Source organism: Amblyraja radiata, chromosome 27, assembly GCF_010909765.2.
Source record: "Amblyraja radiata isolate CabotCenter1 chromosome 27, sAmbRad1.1.pri, whole genome shotgun sequence".
Classification (NCBI taxonomy): domain Eukaryota; kingdom Metazoa; phylum Chordata; class Chondrichthyes; order Rajiformes; family Rajidae; genus Amblyraja; species Amblyraja radiata.
In genome coordinates, this window is record NC_045982.1 from 10737887 (window position 1) to 10762650 (window position 24764).

Consider the following 24764-nt stretch of genomic DNA (forward strand, 5'->3'; position numbering starts at 1 on the left):
AGAACAGTGTCGGTTGACAATGAGAGTTTTCTACAGCGTGAAGAACTTACCTTCACTGCTGCTGGTTTCTTGGCTGGAACCACCGGCTGTTTTTTGTCATTCTGTGAATCAGTGGATAGAGTTAGAAAGATCTTCCAGACGAGGTACATTTTAGTATAACTATGAGATCAGTCATATCTTTCATGGGTTGACCACAGTAACATGCTAATTATTTACAATTGTGCTAGATCTACATGTTCTTCCTTTAAAAAATCTCCATTTTGAACATCCACGAGGATTTTAGCTGAGATGTTACACATATTAGAGATGCAGCCAGTCCTGCAAGGAGGTTTTACTATACTCTGTATGTATGTCTGTATGTATGTATGTCATGATGGACATGAAAACTTAAAAGCCAGCTGATGTGGTATCATAGGTACAAATTAAAACCTACCCGTTGTCGTGTCGATCTTCTCAGTTCCTGTAAAACAAATCAAGAGTTTAAAGACAGGAAATCAGTTTTAAACATGGATAACTGTGAAACCGGTAATAATACTTACATCAATGTTTGGAGTTTCGGTCTAGAGTAAGAGAGAGATAAGTATTAGTATTTTATTGCAAATGAGAAAAAAAACATTCCTGCAACAAAAACAGCTAAATGACTGATTTGAGATATACAGCAAGTAAATAGGAAGCACATATTAAGGCAAGAAAAATTATGCCGGACTGTTAACACTTTTTGTGGAGGAAAGCTAATATCACTTTTATTTTACTCTTCTGTCAATGATGTAATCAAAACTTTCATAAAACCTCAATACCGATTAAAATGGAGCTCAAACTAAACTGATTGCACTCTTTTTAGGGCCTCAGCTTTAAACAATTTACAAATTCAAAATCTGTTTACTCCAGATTTTTGATTGTTTTCAATTAATGAACACATCCTTAGAACGAGTCGACAGAAAATCATTAAAAAAATTGGTTCAGGGGCTGCTACAAAATGGTTACTAACTTCCTGTAATTTCACATGTTCCAATTAATGAGCGGCATTTCACTTTCTGAAAGTAGCGAGCCGTTTATTTAGAGCGATTGTAGTTTCCATTCAATGCAAATCAAAATTCAAACCATCCCACGTGCAGAAGCTATCACCCAATTACAATTATGTCCAGCCCCAATTTTGCATTTCTATAAAAACATTCAAGTTAAGCTTTCAGTAGATTGTCAGAACATAGAAAAAAACATGTCTATCCCCTTCATGTACCAGATAACAAGGGAGAAATTCATACAACTCAAGATTCCCAATACTCTCACGGATTAACCAAGTCCTTGAACTAGAATAGTGTCATATGTTATAGTATAATATTTAACTGCAAAAACTGGGAATCCTCGTTTGACTTGAATTTCAACAATATAACTGAATGCAGCAACCAGATTACACTGAAGAATCAGAAAAGCCAGCTTTCAACTGCAAATAGATTAGTCCTTACAATGGATTCCAGCAATTTCAAAATTAAACATCGCCATTACCGTTTTTCATGCCAATATAACAGCTGGGAATAAATATACCTTCTGCGTTAATTGCGCCAGATCAGTCGCCTAGATTAATGCCTATTTCTGAACAATCCTTGGGAGACAAAGGCTTGAAAAAAAAATTGCAGCACGCAGTGGAATTAAAAATGTAATAACCTACTGTCAATTGAATCAAAAGCCCTACGCACCTTGGAGGCACAAAAACAGTGAGAAGCAGCAAATTGTGAAGACACAAAGAGCAACAAACTGAATCTTAAAGTCCATCTTTTCGTCCCGCCGGGTGGGGGGGGTAGAGGGAGAGAGGGCGCGAAGACGAGGGTCCGCCCTGGGAGAAGGGCGGGTTGCCCGAGGGGTGGGGGGGGTGGAGACCTGGACCCGCCGGGGGGGGGGGGGGGAGGGGAGGGGAGGGGAGGGGGGGGCGGGGCTGGCGGTTCCGCGGGGGGTAGAGAGGGGGGGGGGGAGAGGCTGAGACCCGCCAGGGAGAGCGCGGGATTGCCGCAGATGATGGGGGGGGGGGGGTCCCGGGCGATTACCGGGAGGGAGTGAAGGCGGGGACCGGTGCACGCAGCTGGAAAAAAAAATCTGTTGATGGCGGCGATGAGCTGGCGCGAAGCCGCCTCCCTCGTGGGCGCCAAAACCGAGCCCGCGGCCGCCTCAGCCCGCCATCCCGCGCAAACTGGGCGGCGGAGCGCGAGATGGCGGCACTCACCTTCTTGCGGGGCATCTTGGCTGCTGGTGGGTTGGGTCGAGTCGGGTCGGGTTGGGTTGGGTGCGCGGCGCTGATCGGGTTGATGGGTGGTCGCTCGGGTGTCCGGTCCGTTCGCCGCTCCTCAGCACCGTCGCTGTTGACTGGCCGCGCCGCCGCAACCGGTTCCAACCAGATGCCCCAGCCCGCACCCCATTGGCCAGCGCCGTCACGTGGCGGCGGGCGGGCGGGCTGGGGGTGAGAGGTGATAGGCGGAGGGTGATGGGGAGTGATAGATCAGCCGTGATTGAATGGCGGGGTAGGCCGAATGGCCTCATTCTGCTCCTATCACATGACCTTATGAGAGGAATTTGGGGGGGGGGGGTGGTGAGAGGGAATGAGGGAGGGGGTGTGAGGGAATGAGGGAGGCGGGAGGTTAGTGACAGTGCGGGAGGGACAGAATTGGGATGGAGGGAAGAGTACAGAGGGAAACAGAAACATAGAAAATAGGTGCAGGAGTAGGCCATTCGGCCCTTCGAGCCTGCACCGCCATTCAATATGATCATCCAACTCAGTATCCTGTACCTGCCTTCTCTCCATACCCCCCGATCCCGTTAGCCACAAGGGCCACATCTAACTCCCTCATAAATATAGCCAATGAACTGGCCTCAACTACATTCTGTGGCAGAGAATTCCAGAGATTCACCACTCTCTGTGTGAAAAATGTTTACCTCATCTTGGTCCTAAAGGATTTCCCCTTTATCCTTAAACTGTGACCCCCTTGTCCTGGACTTCCCCAACATCGGGAACAATCTTCCTGCATCTAGCCTGTCCAACCCCTTAAGAATTTTGTAAGTTTCTATGAGGTCGTGAGAAATGCAGAGGGTGAGGAGAGGGGAAAAAGATGGGAGTGCAAGGAGGGAAGGAATGAGGGATGTGCAGAGGGGGGGAAGGATTTGGGGGGGGGGGGGGGGGGGTGCAGAGTATTGAGGAGGGTGCAGAGAGGAAAAGTATTGGGTGCAGAGAGGGAAGGAATGAGGGTGATTGCAGATAGGGATGAAATTAGGGCTATGTTGGGGGTGTGCAGTGAGGGAGTAGGAAATGACAGGAAGGAAATTTAAGTGCAGGTTAGGATTGCGGAGGGAGTGTCTCAGTTGAAGGGCTGTGATGAGAAGGGGGTTGTGGGGGGCAAGTGAGAAGGGCGAGTCAGTTGCCAGGATCGCAGGCTGATGTGGTTATGCAGCCACATTGTGGCTTGCCCAATTGAATTTCTGGTTCATGACATGGAGTGCTGATGAAAATATAGCGAGGAGGCACAATTCTTCTCATAGAACTTTGAAAAGTATAGCACAGTAACAGACGCATTGGTCCACATTGTGCCGAACATGATGCCAAAATAAACTAATCTCAACAATCTACACGTGATCCATAGCCCTTCATCTCCATGTGTCTATCTTAAAAGCCTCTTAATCAACTTTCTTCATTTGTGTGAGATACGACTCCTATCAATGTCGTGTTTGCTGATTAATGCTCATTCCCCAAGGCCCCTTTAATGCCAAAAGCTGTTACGCACACCGCATCCCTGAATTCCACATGCTTTGTTGGTATTTGAATCATGGATGCAATCTGCGGCTGAGTTGCACTATCCAAACACAATGTGAACATCAGTAACAGCATAGTTAATGATACTTTTCATCATTGTCACTTTGAGAGTAGGCTATGCAATAATTAGCTAGATTGTCTTCAATTTTTTAATGGTCAGGACCGACTTGAGCATATTTCTACATTGCATTCATGCCAGGGTTGTAAGTGTACAGGAATATCTTGGGTAGAGAGGCAGCTAGTTGAGTAATGCTGCTGGGATATTTATATAGTGTACTAAACATTCCAGTATTCACAGAATTTTTAGGCGAGAAAAGAAATCCAAGAGTAGGACCCATTATATGTCATTAACTAAATACATTCATGATAGTATCAAATTGAAAAATGCATGTAATCGTGAAAATGTATGGAAGATCCTAGGCACATACATCACCAGCAAACAGCTTAACCAGACTTTCCTCATCACCAGGGATAGAACATTCAGGTTATGTCCTTGTGAAGCTCTTCAGCATCTTCTCCAGCAAACCATGTCCTTGGGAAGAGACGAAAATATATTGCAGATCGGAGAGACTGGATTGTCCTTGGCAATATGAACTTTAAATTTTATACAGCAAGCAAGTAATTTGATCATTATTGCTTGAGAATGTTATTACAAGACTAGGAATGTCTTGTACCATTAACATAGGACTCTGGTGGAAGCACATCTTGCATATTGTGCCCCTACTCAAGTTAGGGTATCTGGCATAGGTTCACTAGATTGATTCCTCAGACGGCTGGTCATTCATTAGAGGAAGGATTAAGCAAACTAAGATATAAATCAAGTTCAAAATAATGCAAAATGATCTCATTGAAATGAACAAAGTTCTTATGGAGCTCAGCAGGGTAGATATAGGGAAATGTTTTCCCAAGCTGAGATGTTCAGGATAAAGATGAGAGGCAATGACTTCACCCAGAGTATAGTACATTTTGGAATTCTCTATCCAAGTAGTTGTGAAGACTCAGTCATTGAGAATATTCAAGACGGGATAGATATTAAAAGAGCTTTAGGTATTATGGTCTCTGGAGTTAGTAGAAGAAAGTGGCACAGAAGTAAAAGGTCAACCATTATCTTTTTTGTTTTAAAATGGTAAAGGGGCCAAAAAGGGCTGTGTCTTATTCGTGTACAGCCATTTTGGAATTGCAGACGGGCCTTTCCCTTCGCTACTGGGAAATCAATTTAAGGACATATTCAGTTGTCCAGCACACATTAATACATCTAATCTCTGGTGAAAATATAAATACTTTACACGCAATTGAATTTAATATTATTCTGGCATAATTTTTAATCTCAGAACAGGCAGAAACTGCATGCAAAGTCCATTCTGTGACCGGAATAGACAATGCTTGAAGCAGACCGTAAAATGATACTGATTCATGCAAAGGAGAAACATTTCTTGTAATAATGCACTCCACATGAGAGGATCTGTACAAATATTTTGCATCACATTTCTAAAATATTAAAGCTTTCACCTGAAAAAGTAATTAACCGAAATGGGAACCGCAAGATTACTCATGACTTGCATCTCCCAGTAGTGCACGATTTTGATGAGATTAATTTGCCACTGATTGCAATTTGAGTTCCAGTTCTAATGTGCGGGTTACAGAACATGCTATTGTCTGTACACAAACATCATTCAACCATTGTGATCACAGATTGCTGCATGGGAGGAGTTGGGGGGGGGGGGGGGGGGGGGGACGGCAGCTTTTTGGTGGATCAAACTGCCACCACGATCATCTTGATGATGGTGGTGCAAGAGTGGCAAGTTTTACTAATGGGGGGGAAAGAGACATTGGTAACAGATTGTTTCAAATCATTGTTGAGGTAAGGATAGAGGACCAACACCAGCGCTGGGATGGTTGCTGTAGTTCAAATTGCAAACAATTGGTGGGTACAACAGTGGGAGGGAGTCAGAATGTCACTTATGGTAAGAGCACCGTAATATTTTATCTTTAGCACCAGGTTGGCACAAAAGTCTGGCTATTACATATTTCCATTCCACCAGACACTAGGAAATTAAAAGGTATTCAACCTCCATGTCAGAGTATGATATCTCGCAACATAGTGTGGCTACAGGATTTTAGCCATTTGCATTTCCGTTGGGAGCCATCCAAGCCATCACTTTTTCTTAATGTTACATACATAAGGAGGCAGCTGCACTTCACTAGCTCATTAATCAGGAGTGAGAAACCTGTTAGAAAGGAATTAAGAGATGAGATCCCGCATTCAGCACTCCGTGCTTAATGGATAGAGGAGCCAACTGGATCAACAACATCAGTCCCACCACAGATACATGATTTTTCACCAACTTACATAATGGGTATTCTTTCTATTGTCTTATGTTAACAAGACCTAAACACGTAGAAATGGTGTGGAGCCCTTAACAAGGTCTGTGAGAAATGTTTTCCTTTTGTTCTCTAGCTCCAGTAGAAAGTTGGAGACTCTTTCCTCCCGCTCCCTGGTATACTTTAGGATTTGTTCCTGTTTGCAGTCTGTGCCTCCCATCTCCCCTGCCTTGCCAGGCTGTGTCTGCTCCAGTACACAGGTATGGTCTACGTCCAACTGCTGCTGCTGATATGCTGCCTCCTGCAACATTTTTGCTTTCTGAAAAAGAAAGTTAATTTATCTCACATGCAAAACTTAAATTTGGCAGATGTCTATACATTTATTGTTGAATGATTCTGTGTTTAGTTTAGAGATGCAGAGCAGAAACAGGTCCTTCGGCCCACCGTGTCCAAGCTGACCAACGATCCCTACACATTAACTCTATCCTAAACACACTAGGGACAATTTACATTGAAACCAAGCCAATTAACTTACAAACCCATACATCTGGAGTGTGGGAGGAAACTGAAGATCTTGGAGAAAACCCATGTGGAATCGGGGAGAATATACAAACACTGTACAGACAGCACCCATAGTTTGGATCAAACCAGGGTCTCTAGCGCTGCAAGCCCTGTAAGGCAGCAACTCTACCATTGTGCCACCATGCCGCCCATGTGATTGTTACTAAAAGACCAACCTACAGTATCCATATGGTAGGCAGTTATGTCTAAATAACAACTGTAATCCCTACAAAAACTAGACGTCATACATTACAGACTAATTCTACAAATTGCTGGAAGTACTCAGCTGGTCAAGCAGCATCCGTGAAGGGAATGAGCAGGTGAAGATAGACACAAAATGTTGGTGTAACTCAGCGGGACAGGCAGATCTCTGGAGAGAAGGAATGGGCGACGTTTTGGGTCTAAACCTTTCTTCAGACTGAGAGTCAGCCACGAGACACTGAGGGACCCGTGAAGTTTTGGGTTGGGACTCTTAGTCTCGTTCATTCATAAAGTATAATTCATTCATTGAAGATGGGTCCTGACCCAAAACATCACCTGTTCATCTGCAGTTCCTTGTGTCTACAAACCAACTGTGCACATCTTAAATTGGGCAAGAGAGACGCCATTAATCCTCATCTGATAGTTGAATTGCCAGCGATGGTTTCTAGAGCTGAATTTGTTTAAAAAATCATTAAGGTCCTGCTGAAGACATGGGACCTTAGCGACTTTTAAACAAATTCAATAAGGTTGTTGAAACCTTCACATATAATTCATCCATCTGAAGAGCATTAATGGTGCCGGTAAACTCCGGGATGGAACTATTTGAGCTGTGTACTATTGGTTTGGAGACACAAGGAACTGCAGATATATGAATTTTCAACAAAGTGCTGGAGGAACTCAGCGTGTCAAGCAGCACCTGGGGAGGGAATAAACAGGCGACGTTTTGGATCAGGATCCTTCTTCAGACCCGACATGTTGCCAGTAAATTCCCTCCCAGATACTGCCGGACCCACTGAGTTCCTCCAGCACTCCATGTTTTTGCTCAAGCTTCATGCATCCGCAGTTTCTTGTGGCTACATGTGCAGATTGATTGCTCAACTGAGGAAGCTTCGTTTGTTTGGTTTCAGTGCATCTTGCAGGACCAAGGTAACAAAGAAATCTCACTTTCTTGTTCCTCTTTCCGTATCCACTACACTTCAATGCCATCCTTTCATTCCCAACAAATGTTACAAGGGAAGAGCACTCACCTGAAGGGCGGGATAGTTGACCTGATACTGTAATATGGCCTGACACAGATTCCAGAAAGAATACTCTGGCCACAACACAGGCTGGAACACCAAGCATGAATGAGAGGTCTGTAACGGCAAACAATCATTATTCAATTAATGATCGGAAATAATGAATAAAATATTGAAAAGCAAAAATGGAGTGCACTGCCCGAAAGGATGGTGGATAAAAATTTGTCGTTGCCCTTCGGAGGAGTTGGAGTAAGCTGAAGGAGAAATCTAGTGAATGGAATAACCCGATTGCTTTTTCAACGAATCAACGTGGACCTCGGGTAAATTGGACTTGAATCTTCGCAGGTAAACAATCAGTAATGAAACAATGGGCGGCCTGTACAGTGGAGATGCTTTAGTTGCAGTGTTGGGCCATTCCTATGAGGAGGTTGGGTAAGGTGAAGGAAGGAAAATTAAAGCCAGATTCTTTGGAGGATTAAAAAGGATAGGAGAAAAAAAATATTAAGGCATATGATATATTCTAGGGAACCAGGGCAATTGCAGGAAGTGTAGGGCAGAGGGGGAAAAAAAAAAAAAGACAAAGGGTAACACGAGAGGAAAAAAAAATTGGCAGCAAACATAAAAGGGAATCCAACTTGAATTGTTTTGAGTAGCATCAAATAAGGATGAGACCATACATATTATTCATAAGAGCAAACAGAGGTTTTTGTTAGTCCATTATATCACTGGAGCATGGAGACTCTTTACGTGCTGATCCCAGAGGAGGATCTACTATCATCCAAGACAATCACCTTACTCTTTTAAATCTCTCTGCACCTGTAAATAACTATTGTACTTGAGTTTGGCTTGATTGTATTTATGTACAGTGTTATCTGATTTGACTGGATACCGTACAAAAACAATGCTTTTCACTGTAACATGTGACAATAATAAACCTAAACCACAAGAGATTAATAGCCAAAGATGACACTTATAGAAATTATGGCAAATTGTCGTACTACGGCCCTTCCCAGGTTGTGTTAGTGTTCGATTCCTAAGAATTGTTCATAATTTGAACAATTCGCAACTCGTAAATGTGGCCGCCAACCAATTTCCCACAAGCAGAGGATATCTGCAGTCCACCAGCAGTAACAAAGCCATCCCACAGGTCTCCCAAACACTGGATAGTATGTACGGCTGTACATAACTCGGGCATTCGTAAACTGAGGAGGACCTGTTGTTAGGAAAACGATTAATTCTAATGAAAGGTATTTAACCTAAAGCATCAGCTGTTTTTCCATCCACAGATGCTGCCTGACCTGCAGTGTATTTTGTGCATTTTCTGATTTTATTTCAAATTTCCAGCTATTTGCATTTGTCATAAATAGGTTCAACAGCAAAAGGAACAACTGGGATGATAGGAGTTTACTCCAGGTGACTAAAGTGACCAGTGGCATTTATATTGTTGTCGCACCTATTCACCAAATTATTAATGACTTACGTGACAGAATAGTGAAGAGTTTATCCAAATTCCTGATAATAAAAGTTTGGTTGGAGAATCTGTGACTGGGAGACGTGTTAAAATTTAGAGCCAGATCCATTAGGTGTAATCTTAGGGAAAAAAATACAAGTTAAAACTCTGGTCCGCCATTTTGTGGTCTGACAGCTCCCTTGTTTTGAATCTGTAGTACAGATCTGTGCTGAATAACTAATACTAACCAAGATCCAACCTAGAACCAACTAAGATCTAACCAAGATCTAAAATTAGCAGATCTATACTAATCTGTGCAACGTTTGCAATCTCAGATGATAACTATTCCAGAGCCGCTGTCTGAAAAAAGCTCTGAGAATAGCTAAGGACAAACTGCACCCCCTCCCCACACACCTGGATCTCCTGCCATCAGGCAAGAGATACCGTAGCATCAAAGCCTGGACTACCAGACTGCTAAACAGCTTCCTGCCACAGGCTGTGAGGCTGCTAAACAGTCACTCCACCCGATTCTGCTGCTTTGCATGGGCAATTTAATAACTCTGGCACTGGCCACTCAAATCAGCTGCCCTGGACATTTTAATGACTGTTTTTACTGTATTTTAATGTTGCTGTTTTACCTGCTTTTAACTATTTATACTGTTCCATCAGGGACTGGATTGTTTTTACTGTTATTATGTGTGAAATGTTTAAGTTTAATGTGCGATGTTCCGGTATTCCCTGGGAAACGTCTTCTCATTTTGCACTGTACAATTGTTGCTTTGCAAGATGACAATAAAGGTTGATTGATTGATTGATTTCAGCCAATTTACAGAAATGTTGGGTTACAGGCAGTTCTTGCAACCTCAGCGTAGCCCCGGGGCAGTGTTAATACTTAAAAACTGTTCTGTTCCGAGGAAGATGCTGGTTTGGTATCACAATTTCCATTGTCAGGTCCCAAGGGTGCAACAAAAGAAGAAAATAAAGTTTCAGCCAGTAATTCCAAAGTGTGGTAAAACTATGGAATTTTCTTTTGGAAGTGGCATTCAATGCTGGTTCATCAGTTAATTAAAAAACTCAGAATGATACATTTTTATCAGCCAAAGATATTAAGGGATATGTAGTTAGGTCATAGCAGTAATAATTTCACTGGATTTCACGGACAAATTTAAGGGATTAATTGAAAATCAAAACCCTGCAGATGCTGGAAATTAAAAGCTAAAACAGAAAATATTGGAAATACTCAGCAGGTCAGGCTATATTGTCAGATGAAGAATCTCCTACACCAGATGTTTACTCCGTTTCTCTTCCCTCAGATGCTGCCTAAACTGCTGAGTATTTCAGCATTTTCTGTTTTTATTTGAGGGGTTAATTGATTTTATGTGTTCACCTGTCTTGTTTCAGTATTCACAATCAAACCAGTTCCATCACTATGTTTAAAATAACAAAAAGTCTTAAATGTTACGAATAAAATTAAAGAGATGGTGTTTAATGCATTCTCCAACACTGTAAAAAAAATGGATTGTGCGATGCTTTCTGTTTTGGTGATTAGAGTTTTGCCTAAAATGGATTAATTTTTGCATGTTTCACAGTCATCTGGAATATGAGAATTTTCAATCCTTGTGATCCCTTACAGATTGCCTTGTGCATTTAGTTATTAAAATCTTTGATAGAGGCTCAAAATGCACGATTCCCAAACGCAGAATGCATGTTCATCACAAATTAGCAGAATGGGTCAACTGATGAGAATTTGTAAACAAATGAATAAAACGATGTTCCCATGTAATATCCTTACCTGCCACAACAGAAAGTCACTGAGACGAACCTCTCCAGATGTCCGAATTAGTAGGTCTGGGTCTGGGGAATTGCTCGAGTACAGGCACTTGCCCAGCAAAGTCTCAGAAAGGTCACTAGGACACAAAATATCAGAGATTATTGCCCTGAAATAGTGCAGGAAACACTGGTGCAACATCCTTGAAGTGCACCATCATTAACACAACCACCAGTCAAAATGAATTGTCCTCTTCATCTCCCAAACTATCCCTCCCTCTGCCAGACACCACAACCAGCACTTTCTAATCAACACCTCCCCCACCACTACATGGCACTCTTCCCTCACCTCCTCTATACTTAATATTGTCCAGTCTCTGCTCCCACCAATATCCCCACTGTTTATTCCCATCCTCACACCTGGGGAGTTACTATCCACCAACTCCCCAGGTTCCACAATGTTTAGTTCCAATCTTCCTTAGCTCAACTACTGACCCTGTCTACCACAGAGTGGGGGAGACTTAACCCCTCTCTGTTTCCGTGTGCACCTGGTGAAGGAATATTACCTGGGTCTTAGTAACCCGTCCTCAACTCCCAGTGCCATTTCACTGACAGCACTGGTGATCTCATGCCGAGAGGTGTAGGCAAAGCACACGTTCAGGAAACATCTGAAATAAAGCCAAACCATTAATGGAACTACATCCATTCCTGCTAGAGTGCTTGGAAGACAGTCGTACAATAAACCTTTGCTTTTACAGACCTCATTATAACGGATTTTGCTTATAGCAATTGAAATCTGTTGTAACTGAGGTATCCATTCGTATTGGGCAGGTCAGGAAACTTCAGGATTGAAAATAGTTATATAATGGCTGCATAAAATGGAGATTTACTGTATGTCTGATAAACCTCTGCCAGCAGAATGTCTGCCCTGGAGAAGGAAGTGACAGGGAAACGCCATTAATTCTGGGGTCTGGGGTTTAATAAGTTAGAAGATTTGTCTATCTGTGGGGCGACACAGCAGAGCAGTGGGTAGAGCTGATGCATCCCAGCGCCAGAGACCCGGATGTGATCCTGACCTCGGGTGCCGTCTGTGTGCTGCTGCGGTTTCCTCCCACATCCCAAAGACGCTCGAGTCATTTTGGTAATTAGACTCTGTGTCCAGAGACTATTTATCTAGTGTGTCAGGAGTGCATGCAAAAGTGGGGTAACAGAACTACAGTAGTGTGAACGGGTGATCGATAGTTGGCAAGGACTCAATGGACCAAAGGGCCTGTTACCATACTGTGTCTCTAAACTAAGCTTAATCCGATAACACAACTTTCTCTCCCGTTTCTGCCTCGAGCGCCGGTTTTGAGGATCTTTGCAGACCTTACAAAGTCACCCCTTGGATTACTTGGTTATGGTGGACAATCTGGAATGGACACCATTCCCCTCACCCCCCGCATGGTCTGATGTAACAAGGATTTAACTTGTTATATGCACAAGTATACAGAGTAGAAATCCTTACTTGTTATAACTCTGTGTTGCTAGCATTGCCTGTGCAATCAGCTCCTGAATATCACCCGGCAACAAGCTCAGGTTTCCTAGGACTCTGATACGAACACTGTGCTTCTTCAAATTCGCCCTTGTGAACAAAAATTAAAGCCGTTCATTTATTATTAATATATACTACAGGAACATTTACACTTCTTATCTAGGAGAAGCAGCACCGATATGGAATAATGCAGATTCTATTGTGATTTTCCATTCCAGCTTCTATGTACTAAAAATAAAGTATCTTTTAATTAATTAAAATTTAAAAGGAACATTTAGCAGAGTTCTATTCTTTAGGTGTTAGAAGGGATAATCTCCTCAGTCACTGGTACTTTTAGTGGCATTAAAGCACACATGGATATGAGCAGACTCAAGGAGAATGTCCAGAGGTGGATCTATATGGATGAGATGCATGAACTCTAACTCAGCGATAAGATAAGATTAAGAGCTGGAGTTCTCCCTCGTGACCACGAGTTATATACAGAGACAACAGGATCACTGCTGCTCTTTGCCTTGCCACTCCTGAGTAAGGGATCAGGGTTAACCATTGAAGAAGAATTGGACAGAGCGTATGGTCTCCAATCTAAAGATAGCGGAGTTAGGGGATATGGCGAGAAGGCAGCAACGGGGTACCGATTGTGGATGATCAGCCATGATCATATTGAATGGCGGTGCAGGCTCGAAGGGCCGAATGGCCTACTCCTTCTTACCTATTGTCTATAATGACAGGAATTGTTGCTAAGGTGCAGGAACAGGACCTTTGCCAAAATACTATTAAAAGTAGTAGTAAAATAATGTTCTGGCTATGGCATGGAGTGCAACCTGTTATTTAGTTCAGTTTAGTTTATTGTCACAGGTACCAAGATCCAGTGAAAAGCTTTTGTTGCGTGCTAACTCGTCGGCAATTGTGCATAGCTATACAATGTGGTGTAATTTCCTGAAAACTTACTGTTCTTCAAGGAGTCTTGTGAACTTCTGCCGTGCAAGTTCCATCAACCCATCCACTTCCTCTTTGGAGCGTTTGAAATTCTCAATACTGAAAGCGTAAACGGTCACCTCTCGTATATTCAGATTCAAACACCACCGAAGGGTCTACAGTAGAACAACAACTTGGTATCAGTTCAGTGCAATAGCAGTGCACAGCACTCAAATCCTGTCAAAACCTCCCAGTTTTTCTACACTTCTAACTCAAGATTTTATTAGATCTCTAAATAACATGATTTGGAGTCTCATTTCAATCTGTCAGATCCAAATAATCAATCCAAAAGTCTGATATTTATCAGGAAGGAAGTTAATATGCTTCTCCTGGAACATTGAGGTCCTGATATTTTGTTTGCTGAACCCAATTTTAACTTTTCAAAAATAAACTATATATTAAAAACAGATTTTCAAGAGGGCAGACAATATTCCAAAAGATGCTTGCTGTTCCAATAAAAGAATTTAAAAAACGGAAAAAAAAAATCAAAAAAATCAGAAGCTCCCTAGATACTTCCACACCACCAGATTATAAAGAACAGGTGTCCTTATGCACTAATGCCACAAATAAGCATTTGACACATGAAGCTGGTGCAGCCTGTTACCTCAGCCAGTTTCTCAAAACCCTGGGAGTGGCCCTCTGCTCTCTCCATTTGACACTTCTGGGCAAATCGTCTATTCCCATCCATGATGAAGGCCACGTGCTTAGGCATTGGACCAACCTGCAGAATAGAAATTAAATGTTTCTTCCCTGTAAAACAACTCAAGAGTTCAAGAGAGTTTCATTGCCATGTGTCCCTGAGAGGACAATGAAATTCTTGCTTTGCTTTAGCACACCAGAACATAGTAGGCACGAATACTGAACAGATCAGTGTGTCCATATACCATTGCATAAATATATACACACATGAATAATTAAACTGATAAAGTGCAAATAAACAGATTATTGGCTGTTAATGTTCAGAGATTTGTCCGAGCTGAGTTTAATAGCCTGATGGCTGTGGGGAACCAGCTGTTCCTGATCCTGGTCGTTGCAGTCTTCAGGCTCCTGTACCTTCTACCTGAAGGTAGTGGGGAGATGAGTGTATGGCCCGGATGGTGTGGGTCCTTGATGATGCTGCCAGCCTTTTTGAGGCAGCGACTGTGATAGATCCCATCGATGGACGGGAGGTCAGAGCCGATGATGGACTGGGCAGTGTTTACCACTTTTTGTAGTCTTTTCCGCTCCAGGGCGCTCAAGTTTCCGAACCAAGCCACGATGCAACCAGTCAGCATGCTCTCCACTGTGCACCTGTAGAAGTTAGAGAGAGTCCTCCTTGACATACCGACTCTCCGTAATCTTCTCAGGAAGTAGAGGCGCTGATGTGCTTTCTTTATGATTGCATCAATGTTCTCGGACCAGGAAAGATCTTCAGAGGTATGCACGCCCAGGAATTTGAAGCTCTTGACCCTTTCCACCAGTTGATATAAACGGGACTGTGGGTCCCCATCCTCCCCCTTCCAAAGTCCACAATCAGTTCCTTGGTTTTGCTGGTGTTGAGGGCCAGGTTATTGTGCTGGCACCATTTGGTCAGTCGGTCGATCTCACTTCTGTACTCTGACTCGTCCCCATCAGTGATACGTCCCACAACAGTGGTATCGTCAGCGAACTTGATGATGGAGTTCGCACTATGACCGGCTACGCAGTCATGAGTATAGAGCGAGTACAGCAGGGGGCTAAGCACGCAGCCTTGAGGTGCTCCCGTGGTGATTATTATTGAGGCTCACACATTTCCACCAATACGAACTGACTGTGGTTTGTGAATGAGGAAGTCGAGGATCCAATTGCAGAGGGATGCGCAGAGACCCAGTTCTGCAAGTTTGGTAACCAGCTTGGAGGGGATGATTGTATTAAATGCCGAGCTGTAATCAATGAATAACAGCCTGACATATGAGTTTTTGTTGTCCAAATGGTCCAGAGCGGAGTGGAGATCGCATCCACCATTGATCAGTTGTGGCGGTAAGCGAACTGCAGAGGGTCCAGGTTTTTGTCGAGGTAGGAGTTGATTTGAGCCATGATCAACCTCTCAAAGCACTTCATCACCATAGACGTTAGTGCCACTGGTCGAGTCATTGAGGCACGTCACCTTGCTCTTCTTGGGCACCGGTATAATTGATGCCCTTTTAAAGCAGGTGGGAACCTCAGACCTCAGAAGTGAGAGGTTGAAAATGTCCGTAAAAACTCCAGCCAGTTGGTCCACACAGGTTTTTAGAACACGACCGGGTATACCTTCAGGTCCAGGCGCTTTTCGAGGATTCACTCCTATGAAGGATTTTCTGACTAATTATTCAGGTAAAGACACAAAGTGCTGGAGTAATTCAGCGGGTCTGGCGGCGTCTCTGGAGAACATGGATAGGTGACGTTCCAGGTCGAGACCCTTCTTCAGTACGAAGAATGGTCCTGACCCAAAATGCACTTTGAGTCTTTTTTTGTCGACCACCATCTGCAGTTCCTTGTTTCCACTAATTATTCAGGTACTTTTAACGTGGGATAATACACTGAGAAACCAATCACTGAAATCCAGATCAACTAGCTCGATGCATTGTCCTATACCAGTGAACAATCCTCTCTATGAAATGCAGGATTGAATATGACTATGACCTGCAAAAAACAACTAGATTTCCCACACCCAGAGAAAACTGTTAAGAACTGACGCTAAATCGTGTGGATGCTGGAAATCTGAAATCCTTGGGAAGGGCAGACAGGATCCATGGAAAGACGTTGAAGTTCTGAGTCCAGATCCTAAGTTTCTGATCTCACTGTCTGTGGCCTTCCACACTGTTACAAAGAGGCCCAATGTTGGCTCGTGGGACCACACCTCAGTTTTCACACAGGTCTCAATACTGAATTCTCCGACTTCAGATACCTTACTTTCTTTGACCAATTCTACTTGTCCCATGGGCCAGTCAATACAACATACCCTGACTTCCCAACAATGGCAACATATTACTCAAAGAAGCTCAAATGGCTATTCAATTAGACATTACCACAATTTCATCCCATTACTGACCTGCCCTCTGTTCTACCTATTACCCTCCCGCACTTCCTGTTACTCAGAGTAACTCATGTTCACTTTCTCAGCTCGGATGAAGGTTTGCCTAACTGAAAGATTAACTATTTTCACTCTCCAAAGATGCTGCTGGGCTGGCTGAGATCTTTCAGCGTTTGTTTTTAGTCTCTTGGAGATCAGTTCAGTAGAGAACCTATTATACCACCATAGGTCACATGAGTAGTATTTATTCTCAATTATGTATGCAGTGAGTCTACACCAACAACACATGACAGCAGTGATGCCTATCACATGCAACGACTACACTTATAGGGAGAGATTCTGCCACAGCTATTCTTTAGTGGATTCATTGCTGCACTCCAAATGAACAGAGGAGCTATGCCTCAGCAACTCTAGCTTCTCAAGCAGAGGGCTGAAATAGAAAATAAATGCACAAATAAAAGTGATTAAAAAAATTAAGTGATTAATTTTCATGCTTAGTGGAATCCCTTGACTTTCCATCTCCTTAAAAAGAAATTAATACATTTACCTTTAGAACGGATGCACACAACCTCTCTACAAAGTTCAGCTCTGCTTCCTGGATCCAAGCCATACTGTGCTGAATGGCTTTCAATGCAGACACAGAATCAGTGGTATTCTATAAACTGGGAGACGAGTTGATTAGGATCAGGTGATGCACTCCTTTTCAACGGAGCATCCCGACCTCCTGCAGGATGCTAGCATTCAGGCTAGAGGGAAGCTAATTATTCACTAAAGGGAAGACCAGAAATATCACGATTATAAAAATAGAAGTCAATTCAGTTTCCCCAATCTCCACAAGGATTTATATAATTGTTTACAATTTAAGCACAATTCTGAATATTGTACTTTAAGATGGAGGCGATGCCTTAATGAGAGTAGATCTCAGCCAAGGTGAAATGAGGAATAAAGTCAGAGAACATTAAGAGGAATTTTAATTCATACGTTTAATGTTTAAGGTTCAGCAAAGAGCCAATAGGAGGAAACGGTTTTCTCTGTCAATGGAGAAATATCTTGAGATCACACATTTAAAACCATTAGAGAAAGAACCAGATGTGAAAGACATGATGATTTGGATGCACAGCCTGGATTGATGGCAGAAGCAGATTGCTTAGGAACTTTCAAAGAGAATTAAAAATGTATTTCAAATGGATTAATCTGCAGACTTCTCCTGAAAATTTGAATGGACAACTCTTCCAAAAGGCAGCATAAGCATAATAAGCTGATAACGCCTTCCTGCAACAATACCATCTCTGGATCTGAAGATTTGGAAGACAAGTCCCAAATACCTGAACATAAAAATGCTTACCTCACACATTCAATCCAGTATTGAGGAAGAGTTACACTGTCATCTGTCAAATTGGACCTTAAAATAGGACCCCCATGTGTGTTTTTTTTTTTTAGGTGGTCATCAAAGATCTCACAACACTATTTCAAATATCAGTGTTGTTATACTCAGCATCCTGACCACTAACACTAAAAATAGACTATTCCTGGTATTTTTGGAAACTTACCATGAACAAATTTGCTGCTATTCTTTCTATTACAATAACAACTATCTTTTAACAGTCCTTCACTAGCTGTGTAAAGTCTCAGTACATCCTGAAGGGCACTACAGTTTAGAATTGCAAGACTCTCTTTTTTACCATATGATTCTGTCATGAACAGCACTGAAAAAGGCGTTCAGGTCGATAGCTCTACACACGCCTCCTCCTTCATTTCATCCTATCATTACAACTTTCTACGCATGTGTCTGTTTAGTTTCCTCTAAATACATTCATGCTGTTTGTTTCAACTAACACTTGAGGTTGGTTGCATGCTCCATATTCCAATCACTCTTTAAGTAGTTACTAGTGATACTGTTCTTGAACTTTTCCCACCAATAGTGCAATTTCTATATCTAACTAATACCCTGACAACATTGCTAAAAACTGGTCATCTGGTCATTATCATTCTGCTGCTTTGTGGAGTTTGCTATGCACATTGTGGGTGCCATAGTTTCTACTTTACACCATTAATTAACTTTAAAAGGTCTTTGTTGTCTGTGAAGAATTTTCTGACATATTGAAGAGCAGAAGGCAGGACTTTTCTTTCTCTGCAACGGCAAAGATCTCTATCAGGACTCCTTTCAGCCCTTTCTGATTGATTCTAGAGATATGGGGTGTTGCAACTATAAGAAGTTGAATATAATTGGTTAACATTCACTAAAATGTGCAAGAATGACAACTAATCTCATTGAGCCTTGCAAGATACCAAAAGAGAGCACTAACAGGACAGATGCTAAGAAACTGTTTCATAGTTTCCAAACTGGAGAGCAGATAACCAAGAAGGTCTGTATTATGGTTAAAAAATGATAATGATATCACACATAATTAGAGGAGACCGAATGATAGATCCAAAGAAGTCTCTCAAGTTGGGCACCATGATAAAATGTTTTGAAATGTTTGCAGTTTGCTGATCTTGAACAAGGAAACACTCTTAGATTGAGAGGCAAGCCATTTAAGTTTGCAGATGACACCAAGATGGGTGGAGTTGCAGACTGTGAGGAAGGAGACAACAGGATAGAGATCAGCTATAAAATTAGACAATGAAATGGCAAATGGAGTTTAATCCAAGCAAGAATGAGGTGTTGTACTTTGGAAGGCTGAATGCAAAGAGAAACTGTACAGACAATGGCCAGACCCTTAACAGCATTGATGTACATACAGAGGGATCTGAGGATCCTAGTCCATAGCTCCCTACGAGTGGTAAATGAAGTAGCTGGAGTGGGTAAGAAGGCATTTGGTATGTTTGCCTTCATTGATCAGGGTATTGAGTGTAAGAGTCAAGAAGTCATGATGCAACTTTACGTTAATTTGGTTAGGTCACGTTTGGAATTTTGTGTGTAGTTCTGGTCGCCCCATTACAGGATGTGGAAGCTTTGAAGAGGTTTACCAGAATACGGCCTGGATTAGAAGGTATTGGCTACAGGGAGAAGTTGCACAGACTTTGCTGTTATCAAGTTGTGGAGAGACCTGTTGGGAATATATAGGATGATGAGAGGCATAGATATGGTAAGCAGTCAGAATCTTTATCCTAAGGTGGAAACGTCAAAGACTAGAGGGCATAGCCTTATGGTGAAAGGGGCTAAAGGTGATGTGTGGGACAAGTTTTTATTTACAGAGGATGGTGGGTACCATGGTCGCACTGCCAGTGGTGGTAGCTTTGAGATAGGAGCAAGGATATGCAGGGAATGGAGATATGTGGATCATGTGCAGACAGATGAGATTAGTTTATATTGGCATCATATATGGCACAGACACGGTGGACCGAACGGCCTGTTCCTGCGCTGTACTGATCTATGTGTAGGAAGGAACTGCAGATGCTGGTTTACACTGAAGATAGATACAAAAAGCTGGAGTAACCCAGCGCGTCAGGCGAGCATCTCCGGAGAGAAGGAATAGGTGATGTTTCGGGTCGAGACACTTCTTCAGACTCATACACTGTTCTATGTTCCATGATTGAGACCTCAAAGATCTGTGGGTCCCAAGTTATTATACATTCAAAACTGAGAATAACCAAAGGAAAATGAAGGACGAGACACATGTTGATCCATTACCCTGTGCAATAGGAAGCAGACTCCCAAAGACACACATTTACCCATCCATATCTCTAGTCTCCCTCTCCCCAGAATCGTAGTCTGAAATGAGTCCTAGAGGCATACAGCAATGAGACAGGCCCTTCGAATAAACTTGCCCACACCGGCCAATATGTCCCTGCTACATTTGTGCCACCTGCTTGTGTTTGGCCTACCTCCCTCCAAACCTTTCCTACCCACGTACCCGTCAAACTGTTTCTTAACGTTGCGATAGTCCCTGCCTTAACAACCTCCTTTGGCAGCTCTATCCATAAACCTACCACCCTTTGTGTGAAAGTTACCCACCAGAGTCCTATTACATTTTTTCCCCCTTCACCAAAAAAATGTCCTCTGGTCCTCAATTCCCCTATTCTGGGCAAGAGACTCAGTGCATCTACCCAATCTATTCCTCTTATGATTTTATACAACTCGATAAGATCACCAATCACCCACCTGCGCTCCAAGGCATAGAGTCCCAGCCTACTCAACCTATCACTATAGCTGATGCCGTCAAATCCTGGCAACATCTTCGTAAATCTTCTCTGTACACTTTCTTGCTGGATAACCTCTTTTTTGTAACACGGTGCCCAGAACTGAACACAATACGCTATAAACGTTGTATATAACTGCAACAAGTTCTCCCAACATCTATACTCAATATGTGTAGGAAGTAACTGCAGATGCTCAGGGCCGGCCTTAAGCTGATTGGACCGATTGCTCCCAATTGGGCCCCGCGCCAGAGTAATCTCTAGGATCTTGGGAGCAATCTACTCTCGGCTCGGGTAGATCTACCCCGGATGGAGGGTGGAGAGAGGGGTAGAGAGAGAGTAGAGGGGTGGAGGAGAAAGGGGTAGGTGGGGAGGGGGGGTGTGAGGGGGAATGGAGAAGGGGGAGAGGGGAAGGTGGGTCGTTCCCTCACGGTCCTGGGGCAACGCTCCCGCCCCTCCAGTCGCCAGGCTTCACGCACACAGCCCCGGCTCCACCCCTCTCTCTCCCCGGGGAGATGCAGTGAACATGCAGCGAGGGTCGGGCCGGGGTTTGGAGCAACGTTTACAAACCTCAGCCTCAGCTCACACCTGTTCGCCCGGACCACGGCATCTGCTCCTACCACCAGCCCTCTCCCTCCCTTCTCTTCTCTCCTTCCCTCCCCTTCTCTCTCTTTTCTTCTCTCCTTCCCTTCTTTCTCTCGTTCCTCTCTCTCTTTTCCCTTCTCTCCCTCCTTTCTCTACTTCCCTCACACCCTTCTCTCCTTCCCTCCCACACATATCACGCACAGACAACTAACACACCCACATCACGCACAGACTACTAACACACACACATCACGCAACTAACATAGGAAGGCTTCATAGCAGTCGGGTCAGGACCCATGACCCGTACCGTTGCTACGCAACTCCAAGTGGAGTACATGCGATGAACTGCAGGTAAGCACTCACCATTGTTTCCAGCGTAGCGGGCCCGTTAAAACCCGCCGAAATTGTCAATTTTTGCGCTGTAAATAATTATGGAAATCAGGATAAGCGCGAGAGACATTTAGCCTACTTCAGAATTCCAAAAGTGAGGAGAAATGACGGTAGAAAGAAGCGAGAGCTGAAGGGACAACAACAGCCAAAGTGCTTGGCTGTTTGCTCACTGCATTTAATCAACTAAGGCATTATTTGTGTTTTTTCTTGATTCCTTTGGCATCTAAAAAGTTTCAGAAGTGATAAATCTGGCTGTAAAATTTTTAAATCGCCCATGGTTCTCAAGTGGGTTTTTACATACAAAAAGAAAACACCTCTGAAGCAAAGTTTACAGCCAAATTTATCACTTCTGAGACTTTTTAGATACTGAAGGAATCAAGAAAAAACACAAATAATGTCTTACTGTTGATGAAATGCAGTGAGCAAATGCGATAATTCCCAATATTTTCAATTCCGATATCTGCACGGCCAATGTTCGCCAAGCACTTTAGCTGTTGTTGTCCCTTCAGTTCTGCTTCTCTTTACCTTCATTTCGCTTCACTTTTGTAATTCTGAAGTTGGGTACATGTCTCTCACACTTACCCCGTCCTCAACAATTTTTTACAGTGCAAAAATTCAACATTTTGACGGTTTTTAACAGGTAGGAAAGTACGCGTTTCTTGCATTAATAACATATACCGGAAGTTACAGATGTCCTCCAGATGGATTGAGCGGCTCTGTGCGTCAAGTCCTATGACCCAGTGACCTTGCGTGCAACCCCCCTATACACACTCACACACAACTAAGTTAGGAAGGGGTAGAAGCCCAAAGGGTAGGATGGGGCAGAAGCCCAAAATGTAATGCCTGGACTGGTTTTTCGCCATTAGTTATTGGTTTTCCAGGATCTAGTTACATTTTCTTTTTCATTTCAGTCACTAAAACAAGTGGTATTGGAACTATGTACTTTTCAGGGGTGATCTACACATTTTGTTTGTTACTTGTAGGCTTACATGTATGCGATTTTATATTAAAATGTAGCTTAGATCTGTTTGGTCCATTAACTCGCAGGCACATTCTACCATAGAGATATAAAGTCTATAATAGACTTTATTTGTATTTCTATGATTCTACAGACCTTGGCTGGAAACCCGGGGCTCACCAAAATTGTTCCCAATTGGGCCTCGCACCTCCTAAGGCCGTCTGGTTTACACCAAAGATAGACATAAAATGCTGGAGTAACTCAGCGGAACAGTTCTCGACCCGAAACGTCACCCATTCCTTCTATCAAGATTGACACAAAATACTGGAGTAACTCAGTGGGACAGGCAGCATCTCTGGAGAGAACGAATGGGTGACGTTTCGAGTGGCGACCCTTCTTCAGGCTGAAAGCTATTCTATCCAGGTGCTGCCTGTTCCGCTGAGTTACTCCAGCATTTTGTGTCTATCTTTGGTGTAAACCAGCATCCGCAGTGCCTTCATACACAGTGGCCATCTCCTATAGGGTGATTTCACGAAAGGTCACTGGATCATAGATCCTCACCCACGTGACCGCAACATTTAACTGGGGTATAAACGTCACTTCCAATACATGTTATTGATGCTAGAAACGCGAACTTTCAAACCTGTTAAAAACCGCGAAAACGGTTAGTTTTTGAGCTGTAAATAACTGTGCCAGTCGGGGTGACCGTGAGACACAGCTATCTTACTTTAGAGCCCAGAAGATAAAGAAAAACGAAGGTAAAGACAAGAGAGCGCTGAAGGGAAAATAACAGCGGAGGTTGTTGGCCGTGCAGATATAAAGATCGAAAATATCGGGAATGATCGCGTTTGCTCACTGCATTTCATCAAAACTAAGGCATTATTGATGTTTTGATGAAATGCAGTGAGCAAACGCGATAATTCCCGATATTTATATCTGCACGGCCAACAACTTCCGCTGTTATTTTCCCTTCAGCGCTCTCTTGTCTTTACCTTCGTTTTTCTTTATCTTCTGGGCTCTAAAGTAAGATAACTGTGTCTCACGGTCACCCCGACTGGCACAGTTATTTACAGCTCAAATACGGGCCGTTTTCGCGGTTTTTAACAGGTTTGAAAGTTCGCGTTTCTAGCGTCAATAACATGTATTGGAAGTGACGTTTGTACCCCAGTTAAATGTTGCGGTCACGTGGGTGAGGATCTATGATCCAGTGACCTTTCGTGAAATCACCCTATACCTTCCCACCAAAGTTCTAGTATCTTTGCTTCCACCTTTGCTGTTTTCCCGCCCACGCCCCACACTCGGAGCCAAACACCGATCGGCCTCTGCTGCTAATTGACCGTGGCGGAGCCCAATGGGGAACAGCAACGTCTGCCACCGCGCTCAGGCCGCCAGTCAGCCGGTCACACTCGCCGCTGAGGCCGGCGGCTGCCGATTGTTTTACTCCGCTGCCTCCCTCTCTCTATGTCCCGGTAAGCGACAACCTTACTTCACCGCCTCCCGTTTCCCCGGCCGCACTTACGGAGCTGCCGGTACCCGCGCTCCAGGCGCTGCCTGCGTGATGACCTCAGCCTCACGCCTGCGTCAAACCGTCTCACCGCCTTCCTGATGTCACTCCGCATCTACAATTATTATTCCATTTTCAGAGTATTTAACAAGATCAGTTATTGAATCAGCCATTGATTGAATGACGTGAAACTTCTACCTTCTGTTAACACTACCCTTCATATCGAAGCATTTTGTTGTGGACCTATTTGCTCAGGGAGCTCGGTTCAGACAGATGTAAACCGGTCAACACAGAATGAATGGATGGATGATGCTGGAAGTGGGATGTGAACATTTATAATACAAAACATGGGGTGTTTATAACATAGAAATTAGGTGCAGGAGTAGGCCATTCGAGCCTGCACCGCCATTCAATATGATCATGGCTGATCATCCAACTCAGTATCCCGTACCTGCCTTCTCTCCATACCCTCTGATCCCCTTAGCCACAACTAACTCCCTCTTAAATATAGCCAATGAACTGACCTCGACTACC

The 24764-nt window shown here is 43.4% G+C and overlaps 1 protein-coding gene across 3 annotated transcripts; it reads right to left on the reverse strand.

Annotated features, from left to right (window-relative positions):
- Positions 1-5085: 5085 nt before the first annotated feature.
- Positions 5086-24325, reverse strand: dhdds (dehydrodolichyl diphosphate synthase subunit). Of its 3 annotated transcripts, none has more exons than XM_033045091.1 (9): positions 24246-24325; positions 17201-17421; positions 14227-14343; positions 13596-13738; positions 12621-12737; positions 11680-11781; positions 11139-11253; positions 7906-8013; positions 5086-6434 (listed from the first exon to the last, which is right to left on the reverse strand). In XM_033045091.1, the coding sequence occupies exons 2-9, from the start codon at positions 17261-17263 to the stop codon at positions 6183-6185; spliced, it is 1017 nt and encodes a 338-aa protein (XP_032900982.1). In that variant the 5' UTR covers positions 17264-17421; positions 24246-24325; the 3' UTR covers positions 5086-6182. The 3 variants fall into 3 exon arrangements, with proteins under 3 accessions (XP_032900982.1, XP_032900984.1, XP_032900983.1); XM_033045093.1 differs by having other exon boundaries at positions 17201-17410; positions 24246-24320; XM_033045092.1 differs by lacking the exon at positions 24246-24325 and adding an exon at positions 24213-24235.
- Between the last annotated feature and the right edge of the window lie 439 nt (positions 24326-24764).

Coding starts and splice junctions, on each gene's coding strand:
- dhdds (XM_033045091.1), bottom strand. CDS start 17,263: ATGGCTTGGATCCAGGAAGCAGAGCTGAACTTTGTAGAGAGGTTGTGT. Junction 8,014..11,138: donor GTGACTTTCTGTTGTGGCAG/GTAAGGATATTA, acceptor TTGCCGTTACAG/ACCTCTCATTCATGCTTGGT. Junction 6,435..7,905: donor TCAACTATCCCGCCCTTCAG/GTGAGTGCTCTT, acceptor TTTCTTTTTCAG/AAAGCAAAAATGTTGCAGGA.